This window comes from Schistocerca americana, chromosome 4 (genome assembly GCF_021461395.2).
Source record: "Schistocerca americana isolate TAMUIC-IGC-003095 chromosome 4, iqSchAmer2.1, whole genome shotgun sequence".
Taxonomy (NCBI): Eukaryota; Metazoa; Arthropoda; class Insecta; order Orthoptera; family Acrididae; genus Schistocerca; species Schistocerca americana.
The window spans coordinates 393,117,525-393,133,523 of NC_060122.1; the positions used below are offsets into that span (position 1 = coordinate 393,117,525).

The 15,999-nt window shown below is 42.9% G+C and overlaps 1 protein-coding gene across 1 annotated transcript in view; it reads right to left on the reverse strand.

Moving 5' to 3' along the window:
• Positions 1-15,999, reverse strand: part of LOC124613508 (ionotropic receptor 21a-like) — an 88,082-nt gene that overhangs the window by 12,229 nt on the left and 59,854 nt on the right. The window contains exon 3 of the mRNA XM_047142217.1: positions 15,173-15,258. Within this exon, the coding sequence (XP_046998173.1) occupies positions 15,173-15,258 (86 nt within the window). The remainder of the gene's footprint in view (positions 1-15,172; positions 15,259-15,999) is intronic.

Genomic DNA, 15,999 nt, shown 5'->3' on the forward strand with positions numbered 1-15,999 from the left:
ACCATCACGCCGGGTGATATGCCAGTATAGAGATGACGGATACACTCTTCCAATGTGCGTTCACCGCGATGTCTCCAAACACGGATGCGACCATCATGATTCTGTAGACAGAACCTGGATTCATCCGAAAAAATTACGTTTTGCCATTCGTGCACCCAGGTTCGTCGTTGAGTACACCATTGCAGGCGTTCCTGTCTGTGGTGCAGCGTCAAGTGTAACCGTAGCCATGGTCTCCGAGCTGATAGTCCACGCAAACGTCGTCGAACTGTTCGTGCAGATGGTTATTGTCTTGTAAACGCCCTCATCTGTTGACTCAGGGATAGAGACGTGGCTGCAGGATCCGTTACAGCCATGCGGATAAGATGCCTGTCACCTCGACTGCTAGTGATACGAGGCCATTGGGATCCAGCACGGCATTCCGTATTACCCTCCTGAACCCACCGATTCCATATTCTGCTAACAGTCTTTGGATCTCGACCACCGCGATCAGCAATGTCGCGATACGATAAACCGCAATCGCGATAGGCTACAATCCGACCTTTATCAAAGTCGGAAACGTGATGGTACACATTTCTCCTCCTTACCCGAGGCATCACAACAACGGATCACCAGCCAACACCGGTCAACTGCTGTTTGTGTATGAGAAATCGGTTGGAAACTTTCCTCATGTCAGCACGTTGTAGGTGTCACCACCGGCGCCAACCTTGTGTGAATGCTCTGAAAAGCTAATCATTTGCATATCACAGCATCTTCTTCCTGTCGGTTGAATTTCGCGTCTTTTGCACGTCACCTTCGTGGTGTAGCAATTTTAATGGCCAGTAGTGTATGTCCAAAAATTAAAACAACTTTTTAACCAGTTCCTATCGGCACTGATAATTTTTTCATGACTTATGGAAATGGTAGGATAAGTATGTAAACTAATATTTTCTGCAAACACGTAATATTTTACTTCGTCATCTCTAAAGCAGTCGGTACACGAATAGTGCTTTCGAACGTGAGCATTGAGCGTGCCGAGGTTTTGACGTCGTAGCTTGGATAAAGCACTTTGAAGAGTCTTTCCGAACGTGCGGCGCAATATTTAGCAAGTCAGACATTCTGAACGCTCGTTTGAACGTAAATCAGTGAGATGCAAGGACACCATCTATGTCACATGACGCCACCTCTCTTCAGTACAGACTCGCGGGGTTGCGATATTTTGGTTGGCTGGTTGGTTGATTCGTGGGAGGGGACCAAACAGCGAGGTCATTGGTTGCATCGGATTAGAGAAGGATGGGAAAAGAAGTCGTCCATGTCCTTTCATAAGAATGATCCCGGCATTTACCTCAAGTGATTTAAGAAAATCGCGGAAAACCTAAATCATGATGGACGAACGCGTGTTTGAACCGTCGTCCTCTCGAATGCGAGTCCAGTGTTGTGATATTTTCCACATGTGTATGTGATATAAATGCCATTCCTAAGCACTCTCGAAAACTCATCGTCAGTTGTGTGATTTATTGTAATAAAATGACGGGAAACGTCATATTGATGGTTAAAGAATTGCTGTAAGTAAATTATGAAAGTATGCCGTTTCAAGGCAACGGCACACAGATGATTCATAAAAAACGTATTGTACTTGGTACAAGTTGCAATAGTCCAATGTCAGTTAATAATACGTCTACGATTAAAATTGGTAAGATGTGAAGTATGTCCGCATTTAAGTAATGGTCAGTATAACATAACCAGTGGAGGCGCAATGCTGTAAAGTGTTGTAGGTGATGTGTTGCTGGTTCGCGTTCCAATAGATCAAAATATTATTTTACTCACCTTCGAGTTTGCTAATCGCTTCTGACACTTTCTTATTGGTTCAACAGAAGTATTGACAACAATCTCTTCTTCTTTCGCTACTGCCATTATCCCGCATTGTGCGCAGGGTCGGCAGGGTTAATTATGGGTGTGGCGTGGTTAATTTGAAGGGGTGGCCGGATGCCCGTCCTGCCGCCACCCCATACCCCCCGGGACGGAATTAGTTTACCCCAGCTGTCTGCGTCTTGAGTGAATCGTGAAATAGTGTGAATGTGTTTCATATGTCTGCGAGTCGTGTAACTGAGGCGGGACGTGGGGACCATCCCGGTGTTCACCTAGTAGGATGTGGAAAACTGCTTAAAAACCACATCAAGACTGGCCGGCACACCGGCCGTCGTCGTTAATCCGCCGGGCGGATTCGATCCGGGGCCGGGGCGCCTACCCGAGTCCAGGAAGCAGCGCGTTAGCGCTCTCGCCTACCCTGGCGGGTAAGTATTGACTGCAATATTCGATGTTATGTAAATGTAAGTGTACTTTCTCTGAGAAGTGAGTTTATTCGATTGGCCATCTATGTAAAAAAACGCAGTTTATATCAGTTTGACCTATGGCAGTGCCATCTAGCGGACCAACCATAGCGCCATCTGGTTTCCCCCTTCAAGCTAGACGAGTTTCGTTCTTTGTAGTTTTTTCGTTTCACGCTTATTTCGTGAGATATTTGGCCCGGTCACGATCAATGGACCACCCTGTATACATAGAAATTTTCTGCTATTTTAGTAACAGAAAACTCAGAAACGAAAATACGTTGGAACTTGAGACACTTCCTAGCAGGCTGTGTCTCGGAACTGGACTCGAACTTCAAATCTTAGTTGTCGCCGATAAGTGTCCTAGCGACTTCTTTTTTTTTTCGCTCTTTCGATCTGTTTCTCGTCGTCGTTTTTGCGTCAGTGGTTCTGTGCAGATGTGGCAAAATATCAAATCTCATCGACGAGAAATTCACTTTTTTTGTTTGTTTTTAAGACAGAGGTCAGCCCCGTGACTGAACATACCGAGCTACTGTACCTGCAGCAGACTAAGGTATAAACGCACTACTCTCGACCCACTCTCGCAACTGTACTTCCAACAATACCTCATTTCCTATATTTATTCTGGAAAATTACATTATTTTCTGGGCCAGTTTCCTTAAGGGGCTCAGTAAGCGAAGTATAGGACTCGAACTTTCCCTCCATTCACGGTTTTAATGTGTCTTATTATCACACATTTTGCCTGCCTAGAAAAATAGGAGTATCACATATTTTGGCCGCTATACACCTATTAAATTGTTTGGCATTTGCGTTCTGCAGTATCTGAAATACGTTTGCTTTATTGAGTAATGTTATTAAACCTTAATCTTGTCAGAAATATAAAAACCGTACACATTGTTGCCACTTTGAGCTTAGTGCTCTTTTAATAATGGCAACTAAATGAGATATGTCAACGTGAAACTTGACTGTAATACTGTCAGACTTTGTACTGGGAACGTGAGTGACGCGCACATGTACAGTTCAACGCACCTAGTAAGTGCGGCTATATGTGCAGCGTGGATGTAGCAACAGGAGAATACATGGGCTACCTCGTAAATGGTTTGCTAACAGTACCTTGACGACTTTATTTCCCTTTAAGTTTATAACAGAATATTATTTATTTACCATCCTTTCTGCCTTCTGTTTGCCGATTATGAGAGCATTTTTTTTTTTAATTAATGAGATCCTTTCAGTCCACTCCATTGATACGTGGAACTGTTTTAACAATTTTGCTGGAGCATTGTCCCGATTCTGCATACAGATTTACTCCGAAGTGCGTACTTATTCCCTCATGTCAACGTCGTGTTTAAAACATTGGTAATAAATGAGAAATCCCACTTAATCCTAAGGCATGTGTGAAACATCCTGTCAGATAAAACTTGTGCGTCAAACCTGGTCTCGGGCCAGGGATCTTTGCCTTTCGAGGGCAAATGCTCCTATTAGCGCACTCTGCGCTGCAGAGTGAAAATTCATTCTGGAAATAAGCCTCCAGACTGTGGTTAAGTCATGTCTCCACAGTAACCGTTCTTCTAGATTTGCTAAGGTATGCAGGAGAAGTTCTGTGAAGTTTGGAAGGTAGGAGATGAGGTACTGGCGGGTCGTGAGTCATGCCAGGATAGCTCAATGAAGAGGGGCAGGTGTCACGGGATCAGATGAAATGCAGCAGAAGGAAGTACGACCTTTAGGTCGTTAGGGATGGAGTACGAGCTCGGAAAGTTGAAGTTTCCAGGATTGGGAAGAAAATAGGCCGTACCTTTTCAATGGGACCATGCCGACTTTTTCCTGGAGTGATTTAGTAAAAACACGGAAAACCTAAATCTGGATGGGCGGAAGCGGGTTTGAATCGTCATCTTCTCGAATAGGAGTCCAGTGTGCCAACCACTGCGTCACTACGATCGCTAAATCGAACCGAGAATTAAGCAAATATTCCCTGAGACCCGCATATTTGATAAAAAAAGGAGAGAAATTCCAAAGACTGGTGCTGAGATTACCGAATGTCATTTGTTTAGTTGTTAACTCTGATTTTTTTCTCTCTCTCTCTCTCTCTCTCTCTCTCACTCACTCTCTATCATTCTCTCTCTCTTTCTCTCTTTCTCTCTCTCTCTCTCTCTCTCTATCTATCTATGTATCTACCTCTCTGAATGTAAGACAACATGCCTTGAGACGGCAACTAGACGCTTTACCGGAGACGAAATGAGCAGAAACTGTAGTGTCGGTTATAGTCCACTTGTTGATTTGTGAAGATTGATACAGCTGGAAGTATGTGAATCCAAAGTCAGATTTCCACCGTAAGGAGATAACGAACAAAGCTTAAAGCATCTTTGTACCCTCACCACCGCAGTGATGAATGAAGCAATTTTATTTTATTTATCGCTGTTTCTCTTACAATTTATGTATGTCTCAGTGCTCAGGAGCTGCATCTTCTGTAGTACGCGGCGGCTAATAGTTGTCGTTCTAACATTAGTTGCGAGAAAGCAGACGTAAAATGATGTGCTTTCAGGCAAAATGTGTGAGAATAAGACACATTGAAACCGTGAATGGAGGAATAACTACGAAAGCGGAAGTACTACAGCGCAGGGTCTTAGAACTCCTCAGACATTCATTGCGCTAGTTTTCACACATCTCTAACCAAAAGTTAGTGACCGTTTAATGTCAATTTTCTGTACTATTCAAGCAAACACCCATTCAAATAAATAGTGGGCAACAACTTAAGAAAACATCTTTATAATGTCTCGTTATAAGAAATGCAGGCTTCTTGTTATTTTGAGAGCCCCAGAAGAAAAATTAGTTAGCTTACGTAGACCATAACCTGCTGTATTACCCCAGACAACATGTTCTGACGCATTTCTTCGCTTAATGTATGTAGATGGCATGTAAATTTTTTTACGTCATGAACGTGTTATTTCCAAGAGAAGTGCAACACTATGTACTGCACAGTGTCGCTATAATCTGGCATGTCCCTGTCGTTCTCCAGTTAAAAGGCAGCATTACCTAATGGGTTGGATAGTTTATTTTTCATCCATACAGAGCAACGAGTCTCTTTTATACCAAATAGTACACAGCATAAAAAACTATTTTTATTAAATAAATGATAAACTGTTAAATGCCTCACCACCCCACAGAAAACGAGAAGAAGCCTTCCTTTAATAGTCTAAGCTCTGAAACGTCCCCTTAGAAAAATTAAGAATACTTTGCTGGTAAACTTCTACGCTATTTGCTACAGAAACATCTGAGCAAAACACAACATCCTCAAACAGTTTTCTCTTTACTTATTATGATCATCACTAAACTGACAAACAATATTTTTTAGCTCAACGCAATCTGACTTTCAATAACGCTTACAAAATAATGGCCCTGACTAATAACAACCTATACCTTTCGTGAATCACCTCACAAATACTGCCAGCTAAATAAAATATTCTAAATACTGAAGGCACTAACTACTGATAGTCATAGTTAGCAAATGAAAGATTTTGACAGAGAACCAACAATGTGTATATTTATATATATATATCAATTCATGACATCCATCTTTACAAATTTCCTTTTTCAGTTGGACACACGTCCAGATCTTTCCAAGTTTCTTTACAGGAGTGCATCGTGCAACAAAGTTACTGGATCTTACTTAATATTGTTATTATTACTATTATTATTAAAATAATTCTAGTACAATGATATATTTTTTGTCACGTTCTTCACTAAATTCTCGTTTTACTCCTCGTCTGGAAACCGAAACGACGTTTCTACCACCAGTCTATATGTGGCAACATTGTTGCATTACCTATTGGTAGTGGCTCGCATGTGACGTTGGCAAGTGATACTTAAGATTCTATTCATAATTTCCATAGAGTCGGAAACAAGCTTTTTATAAAGGAAAAACATTATATATTTTATGGGCTTTTTCTTTCGTCTTTCCCACATTTTCGGATTATTTTCTCAACCATATTTTATCTATGTTTTCTGTAAGTACGTTTCGGAGTGATTCTACAGCTAGCTGTTTACTAACTTTAGAGTTAATTATTTCTCCGAAAAATTTGTTTCATGCTGTTGGACTTCTAAAGCGACAGAATTTTGCTGGATCTCTCATCTTCCCTTTATGTCATCTTCAGGCTTTGAAATTTTCCTATGCCGTCAGGCCATAGAAAGAGATACGAATCAGCTTCTAAGTACGAGTCTATTATTTTCATAATGAAACTGACTGCAACTGCAAACCAGAGAAGCATCAGGCAAGGGAGTTCTGGTTTCATTGCTGCATAGCTGAAATATCTTCCCCAATATTTCCTAGTGTGTCCAGGTGACTTATGTGCTGTTACAACTTATCACTACAGAGATAATCTCTGATTGGGAGTCGATAACCAGCCGAATCGTATTCCCAAATACAGAGACTACAATGTCAGCACATGGAATAAATAAGTAATTGCATAAAATTAAATTAAATGAATAAATATAGAATTCAAGTTGATTAATTCGATGGTCTCTGACAAATGTGACAGGTATGTGTCATCACGACAACACATTCGATGGAACACAGAGCGGCCGTTACAGAAGAAAGGGAAAATATACTTTAGCGTCCTATCACGGTCATTGGAGACTAAATGGAAACTCGCATTGAACAAGGATAGCGCGAGGAATTGGCAGTAACGTTTTCAACGTAACCATCCTAGAATTTTGGGAAATCGCGGAGATGTACCAATTCGCTACGTACGTTAGCGATAGTTATAGTACCTTAAGACTGAAGAAAAATAATTTACGTCTCCGGTAGCGTGTGCATATGAGTGTCTCATAAAGGGAAATGTCTGATTTAGGCTTTTAAATTTAACGATGGAAATCCAGGATGGAATAATGACAATAATATGAAAAGGGTAGATTGCTACTCACCATATAGCCGACATGGTGAGTCGCAGACAGGCAAAGCAAAGTAAGCCTTCAACCAAACCCACTCTTCTGAAATAGACAAAACACAGACACACACACACACACACACACACACACACACACATTGACGCAAACACGACTCACATACTTATGATCACTGTCTCTGGCCGCCAAGACCAGATCAGAGTCTAGTCAGTGGTCATGTGTGTGTGAGCCATGTTTGCGTCAATGTGTGTGCGTCTTGTCCATTTCAGAGGAAGGCCTTTTGGCTGAAAGTTTACTTGCTTAGCAGTCTTTTTGTTGTGCCTATCTGCGACTCAGCATTCCCACTATCCAGTGAGTGGCAATGTATCCTTTTCATAATATTGGGCTTTCAATTTAGTTACATTTCTCATATATTTTTAAATTGATATTGAGGAGAACCGTATTTTTTCTTGTAAGCGATCATTGCTACGTCCTTAGAAATGAAAGGCTGCCAGAAATCACTTTAATAATTCAATACTGACGCGAAACGTAGTGAGCTGTGTGTACAGGTATCAATTCACAGACATCTTAAAAACATGTTCTGGACGAAGACTGGAACCAGAAGCCTAGCCCGTCCAGTCACGCCTTAGGACCTGTCCTCACAGTTATAGCTTCACCTCCACCAGTACGTCTCTCCTATTCGCGGAGCTTCCAGCTTTCCTAAGAGGAACACTGGCAAACATGAAGCTGTGAAGGCTGGTTCACATCCACTGCTACACACATACTCCACAAGTCACCATAAGGTGTAACGCTGATAGTCATTCTCTTTTCTGTTCCACTAGCAAATGGAACGAGGGAAAGACAACCGTCTGCATACAGGGTGAACACCTGCCTCTACCGACAGGTTTTATGCAACCCGCAATGTCTTCAAAAACCTAGCATAAGATTTTCATATTGTCTCACTTGCTACGTGTGAACAATTAGTCCTACAGGAACAGGATCCTTTTGCACGAAATTTAATATAGTTAAATTTTGTACTGGCACACATTCTCGCTAGAACACATAATTTTCGAGTTGTTCAAGAAAAAAGAAATGATCTTCAAACACGTTTTTCTTGACTAACTCGAAAACTGGGGCCTCTGGCGTAAACGTATCCTAGAACAAAATTTAACAGTATTAAATTTCCTACAAAGATGTCTTCTTCACTTTTCTGTAGGAATAAAAGCGAGCGAGAGAATATGAAAATCTTGCCCATGCTTTTTGAAGGCATTGCACGTAGCATAAAGCCCATCGGTAGGAGCACCTCAATCACCCCATATAAGCGACGATCAAAATGATCTTGTTCGAATACCACACCAACCCCTTGCTTACGTGTCGATGCTTTTACACAAGCGAATCGGAGTAGCGGTGTCGTATATGTGCTGCAGCAACGCCCTCAAACAGAAACTTTTGGATCACCTCTATTACAAGGATGTGCTGAAAAGTAACGCTTCCGAATTTTTTATTCTGTTCTCAATATCGGTTGAGATATTACGTGTCATGCATATTGTGTTATGTTATGTTATGTTAACTGGCGACCTAGAAACGACGGAGAGGCTCCGTCCCCACGACGACTACAGCAGTTCACTTCACCCCTCTGCCGCCCCACACCGAACCCAGGATTGTTGTGCGGTTCGGCCTCCGGTGGACACCCCCCCCCCCCCCCCAAGGGAACGTCTCACACCAGACGAGTGTAACCCCTATGTTTGCGTGGTAGTGGAATGGTGGTGTACGCGTACGTGGAGAACCTGTTTGCGCAGCAATCGCCGACGTAGTGTAGCTGAGGCGGAATAAGGGGAATCAGCCCGCATTCGCCGATGCAGATGGAAAACCGCCTAAAAACCATCCACACACTGGCCAGCTCACCGGACCTCGACACAAATCCGCCGAGTGGATTCATGCCGGGGACCGGCGCTCCTTCCCGTCCGGAAAGCCGTGCGATGGACCGCACGTCCAACTGGGCGGGCTGTCATGCATATTACTCGGCCCACTTTTCGCCTGACGCCAGTTGCAACTCTGTGCTGAAAGACAGCTCCGAATAGTAGCGTGTAGCATGGTGGTGTGTAACGTAACTATGTCGGAGAGTGAGAAACAGGTGTTGGAATCGAGTTTCGAATGCGAAATATTCGACCACACATAGAACACCCTCTCCTTCAGCATGCAAAGGCCAGACCGCACTCGAGCGCTGAGACATCTGGAACAATCCGACGCCTTGGGTTCGGTGTCATAGATTATCCTCCGTACAGTCTCGACTTCGCTGCATCCGAGTTTCATCTGTTTCTAAAACTTAATGAACACCTTCGAACACTTCCACTTTGACAGTGATGAAGCAGTGCAAGCGAAGGTAAAGTTGTGACTCCATCAACGAAGCCATTCTCTAGCGACGGTGTCAATAAATTGGTGTACACTTGGGATAAAGGTTTTCGTCTCTAGAATGACTAACCGAGCAATAAATATCTAGATACGAAGAATAAAGCTGTAGAATGTTAATAACGCTTGTTTAATCTAAAAAGCCTTAAGACTTTTCACATGAAGATTTGTAGGCATTACTTTTCGTCGCGCCCTGTTACTTCCATATGAGCCCTGCTCTCTCTCATCTTGGCTTCGTGGTCCTAATGTGTGATACATGCTGGAGGCAGTAGAATCGTCCTGCATTCTGTTGCAAACGTCTGTTCTCTAAACTCTCTCAATAGTTGCTGGTGAGTCTTCCGGGCTGTACTCCGTGGTCGAAGAAACTTTAGGTTCCTGGCGTTCCTTTTAGAGCTGCGCTGGACATCTTCCGAGGTGCTTATGACAAAGCTGAGTCTTGCTGACTGACGGGTCAGACGTCGGAGAGCGACATAAATATTGCGTAAAGAGGGAATGGTCGAGTTTACACGTGATCAGCAGAGATTATACTAGTCAGAGATCAAACTTAAGTGTCGATTGTCACCTGTCAACGATAAAAACATGAGGAACCGGAAAGTTTCTTCGAACATGTCCATACAGGCCAGAAAATTCATCAGCAATCAGGATATGCAGTCGTGAAAATCTTAATTGTACTTATCAATAGTGTTTCGCGAAAAGAACATCATCTTCCCCCAGCGGTTCCAGTCCTGTTCACGGATCATTTCTGTAATATTCTTGTGCTGTTTTAAACTACCGGTACAAATTTAGCAGCACGCCTCTGAATTTCTTCGATGTCCTCCTTGAATTCGGCCTGGCGGGGATCCTAAACGCGAGAGCAGTACTTCATAACGGGTCGCACAGTCTCTCTACATATAGATGAGGCACACTTGCCTCGAATTCTACCAATAAACTGAAGTTGATAATTCTTGTTCCCTACAGTTGATCTTAACGTATTCATCCATTTCATATTGCTATACAGCGCTACGCCCAGATATTGAATGGACGTGACTGTATCAAGCAGCACTGAACTAATATTGTATTCGATTATTACAGAATTGCTTTTCCTACTCATTTACTTTAACTTATATGTTTATACATTAAGAGCAAGCTGCCATTCATCACACCAAATAGAAATTCTGTCCAAAATATCCCGTATTCTTCTACAGTAACTCAGTGATGACACTTTTCCACACAGTAAAGCGTCATCAGCAAACAGTCACGTGTTGCTTCTTATCCTATCCGTCAGATTGTTCTAGACCACAAGGTGATCTTGCTAAATGGAAACAAACACCAGAAAACGATTCCTGAAATGATGAGAGCAAAAAAGGTCACATGGGCATATGGTCGAAAATGCACTGCAAAGGGGGTCACCCATTTGAAGCTGGTGCTAAAACATCTTTCACAGCCTGTGTTACAATGATCTGTAGCACATGTGGAAACCACGGATAAGAGGGGCTATTCTGTCTGTATTGTTTTACTTTCACATTCAAGAGGCTAGGGAACTGGAGCACGCCATCATGTTACAGCTACCTTACCACCAAATACATGTCTTCCAGCAGGAGAGGCAAGTTCAGCCACAGAAACTGTAGACATGCCTCACCTGGGAGGCATTATGGTAGTATGAGTGGCCCCACAAGGCAGTCGCCAATAATCTCCTGCCACACATTGAGACTGCTCCAAAGCTGATGGTTAACTCCTAGCACTACACGAAATTCTCTGTTGTTGTGAAGGTTATGATGCATCCCATATAAAGGTAGCCTCGTCTGCGGATAGGTTGGGTAAGAGCAATCGTGGCAGCATGGTGGCCTGTGCAATGAACCAGCAACAAAACAGTTATATGTAATAAGAGAAACACAGGTACTACCAGCCACATCGAGCACTGTGGTAATGCAATGCCGAGAATTAAAAGTTTGTGCTGGACTAGGACTCGAATCCTGATTTGCCACTTCTCATGAGCAGTTGCGTTTACCACTTCGGCCATCCTGACACGGTTCCTGACCGACTCAAATTTCCAACCTACTGCAGTGAGGACATAAACAAGACGTCTGCGCTACTTCAGTGCCAAAGGTACACTGACGGACATGTATGATAGAACATACACCACTCAAATATATACATTTCTTTATGTGATACAAATAGTGGCTGTCGTCTTAGAGAATGTCTTATACTGTCGTCTGGCTTACCTGATGCTGGCTAACCGTCTGCCTGGTGCTGATAACTGGATCACTGTCAAAGATATCTTACCTCCATCTTAAAATGGGTGATACCATTGTAGCACATCTCTGACCATATGTCCATATGACCTTTGTCGTTCATTATCCTCTCAGGTATAGTTTCCTGCATTTTTCCCCATTTAGCAAAATTATTCTGTGTCAAGAACAAGATTGGTCCCTTTTTCCCCTCAGGCGCTCCTGCTGATACCTTTGTCTTTGATGCACACTCTCCATCCAGAGTAACGTACCGGGCTTTATTACTTACAAAGTCTTCATGCGACTCACACATATGAGAATCTGTTCCATATACTCGAACCACGGTTGACTATTTGTAGTGTGGCACTGTGTGAAATGTTTTCCTGAAATCTAGGAAGACGGAATCTACCTGTTGCGCTTCATTCATGGTTGACGAATATCGTGTGAGGAAAAGGCACGACGAATTTTTCACCTGGTCTGTGAGGAGTGCTGGGATAGCTCATCTGGTAAGAGTATTGCCTAGAAGAGGTAAGTCTCTCGGCTTGAGTTCCAGTCAGACATTCAATGTTCTACTACCAGACAGTTTCAAAACAGCATCCACTCAACTGCAATGTGAAAGGTTCATCCTGGATCTCATTATAAGGTCATTATCTCCCACTTTATGAACTATGCTGTTCTTCACAAATGAGAATTAATTTGATTCAAATGGTTCAAATGGCTCTGAGCACTATAGGACTCAACTGCTGAGGTCATTAGTCCCCTAGAACTTAGAACTAGTTAAACCTAACTAACCTAAGGACATCACAAACATCCATGCCCGAGGCAGGATTCGAACCTGCGACCGTAGCGGTCTTGCGGTTCCAGACTGCAGCGCCTTTAACCGCACGGCCACTTCCGCCGGCTTAATTTGATTCATAATTTACTTCGCATTCCGTCGTCGTTCAAGCTGTGTGCTGCAGTGCGCCAGGCACCTGGCCACACATGTGGCTGACCTTAATGCCTGGCCTGGCGTTAATGGCAGGCGTAATAAAAAAGGGCAGAGTGCTTCCTGGAGCTAATGACGCGATAGCGTTGTTATGTCTGGAAGAGAACAAAGGACGAATTTCCCACCGCTTTTACATCGTCATAACGAATATCTCGCTGTATACACGATTCCATAGAAAGTAAGCCCGAAGCCTTTTCGTGTAGCGGTAAGACGGAAATTGGCAGTGGGATCTAATGAAAAAGCGACTTTCCTTCCTGTTAGTAGGCTTTGTAAAAACAAAATTACTTCATGGCTCCCAATAACCTTGATCACAGGCATTCTCATATGGCTGTGGGGGTGCGCATGCGTATAGTGTGTGTGTGTGTGTGTGTGTGTGTGTGTGTGATCTTGTTACTCAGATAAGGTTAGAAGGAGAAAGTAATTTGCTGCCTCCGTGTCACAGTTCTGCAGAAACGACACTGTGATTGAACTAAGTCGCAGTACGTCTATTACGTCCATGGCTAATGACAGAGACAAAGAGTTTGGGAATCGTTCAGGAAAATCTTATACAGTATGTCGACAGACGAATTTCTTCTCGCTGTTGCCTCAAGTCAGGTGTGTAACGAATGCACCCACGGATGTGAAAGGAAGAAGAGTAGACGCTCAAGGAAAGCCAGAACATGCAACGTGTATCAATCAACGATCTATAATTAGGTATACACAAATGAGCGAGATAATTTGTTGTTCAGTACAAAATTTATACAGACTTCGGTTTATCATCCGCGGTCCTGGTGCTCGCGTTGGTCCAGGTCCCACGACTTTAATGTGAATATGGAATCGGTGGGTTCGCGGGGGCATAGACAACGCCATCCGGGTTCTCAAAGACCCTACCTGATTAACGCCCTATAGGACTGACGTTGTTTGGTCGTCCCTGCAAGGTAGAACAGCCGTGTCAGATATCTTGTGTCAAAGTGTCGTGTACATAGTCCCGCGTAGTCAGCGCGTACACAACTTTCCCACAGCGCAGGCGCAGTGCTCGTCCATCTCCGCACTACGTGATGGCGCTGTTTTAGAGACGGACCAAATTCTGCTTCCGCCGATCCGCGTGTATATGTAACGCGGCCAATGAGATCGCTGCTAACGTAGAACCTTTTCTCCTCACGGATCACACTCACGCAGTGATACCCGAATGCGTGAGGTACTATAACGGGTGTACAGACCTCCGATTAGTCAGTCTGCATTAGTCTGCATTAGTCTGTAGTCAAGTTTCAGTCTGCGCCTAATAAGATTACCATATTCCTATACATAGCCATGAAAATAAATGAATACACACTTCCTCAAGTATCAGAGATATGTGAGAATAAGATTAACATACCAAGACCAAAGGAACTTCAGATTGTCAATTGTAAATAGCATCCAGAACCAAGTTAAGTTATTTTTATGCTTATTATTTTAATAAATGTGTGTGAAAATCAATCAAGTTCTGTTTAAAGTTGTCACTGTCAATCTGCTACTCTAAGTGTGCAAGTGACATTTCTTTCGTCAGACCTAACGGCGGAAGATAAACACGCCACTATAAGACCACGAGACATATTGCTGACACTCACCTACTTCGTTAGAGCGACAAGTCAAATAATCTGATGCTGTGTGTATCGAAGGTCTTACAGTACGCACACCACACAACGAAACTGGCTTTTTCAGAGCAAGACAAGTATCCATCCACACGTTCAGTTAAATCAGCGGAGCACTGCGTCGCGTAATGTCACGAGAGCCGCACATCTTCAATAGTACGTGAAGGTTTTGGCCGCGGCTACAACGCCATGGGAGCTCCGATACAGGGACGCAAGGAATGACTCACGTTCACGAAATAAAAGGTGTATACAGTGGATGCGTCTGTCCGCGTAGTAACGTTAAAGTAGCGTAGTTTATTTTAGAGTTGGTGCAATACATACATCATTGCCATCACATGCTACATAACTGGTGAGAGGACAGAGCTCGAGGTACTTCCAAACGTCTGTGTTATGATAAGAGAGGTCACTTTTTTGGTGTGGGCGAGGGGGTCACCCAGAGAAACAGTCGTTTTCAGAGGGGAAACAAAATAAGAGAAACTATATTCTTCAGCTCTGTCTATGTGTGCTTTGCGTTGTGACTCATACTTTAGCCCTAATGTCACTATCTGACGCTCAGTATCCGAAGTATGCATGTTACTGATTATGGTGTTATTGCACGATTAGATGCAAAGTGTCTGGTATCTATTATTATCTTAAATCACAGCACAGGTAATCTTTAGTTTCAGTTTGTAGACTTTGAAGGTGATTTATATACTGGGTTTTCTGATATAGGCATAATTGTAATATTGAACGGTACTGTAGATTTTTGAGACAGATATAGCTATTGAATGATTTACTTACCTAATCCTAGTAGCTGCCACTTCCATGTACGCTTCAGCATCGGATGCAAACGACAGTAACACGACAAGCAGCAAGATCGCCAACATCTGTGGACACCGGGAAGAACCAGCAATTAGTCAAATATAGTATGGTCCAGGTTATCGCAGTACAACATGTAAGAGGCAATATTGTCACTTTAGTGCTGTTTAATTGTAAGATCTCTAGATTATTCTTTGTATTCGATAAGAGCGATGTGATTTCTAGTTTTATTCGATGAGTCATACTTCCCTCATGTATACTGGATATTTTTCAGACGGAATCTTTTAATAGTCGATATGTTACACCACACTGGTTCTGAGTACAAGCAATGTGATCTTTGGCTGGCAGTAGTACTGTCGTTGCCTGTGTAGCATTTGAGAGTATTAAGTGAAACAGTCTGGTGTTGGGAGTTTGTTTAGCATCTCTGTAATGCTCTCACGCCGACTAAACGATTCCGTGACGAAATGCGCCGCTCTTCGTTGGATCTTCCGTATCTCTTCAGTCTTCTATCCGCACTCCCGTATAATGAACAAAATACAGGCGAATGAAATATCAGACCACCTGTGTGATCGGACTGACGAGTTTGTAGCAGAATGAACACTGGATATCATTATCAACAGAGAGAAATCTTTAGACGTAAAAGTAACTTCGGGAGTACACCTTGGAAGTGTTAGAGAACCAATACTTTTACAACGTATATAAACGACCTAGCGAATAAGGTTGAAAGTTCCAAAAGGTTCTTCGCGGATGGTGCTGTTGTATACATAGAAGTTGGAACGCTAGAAAATTGTAGCGAAATGCAAGAAAAC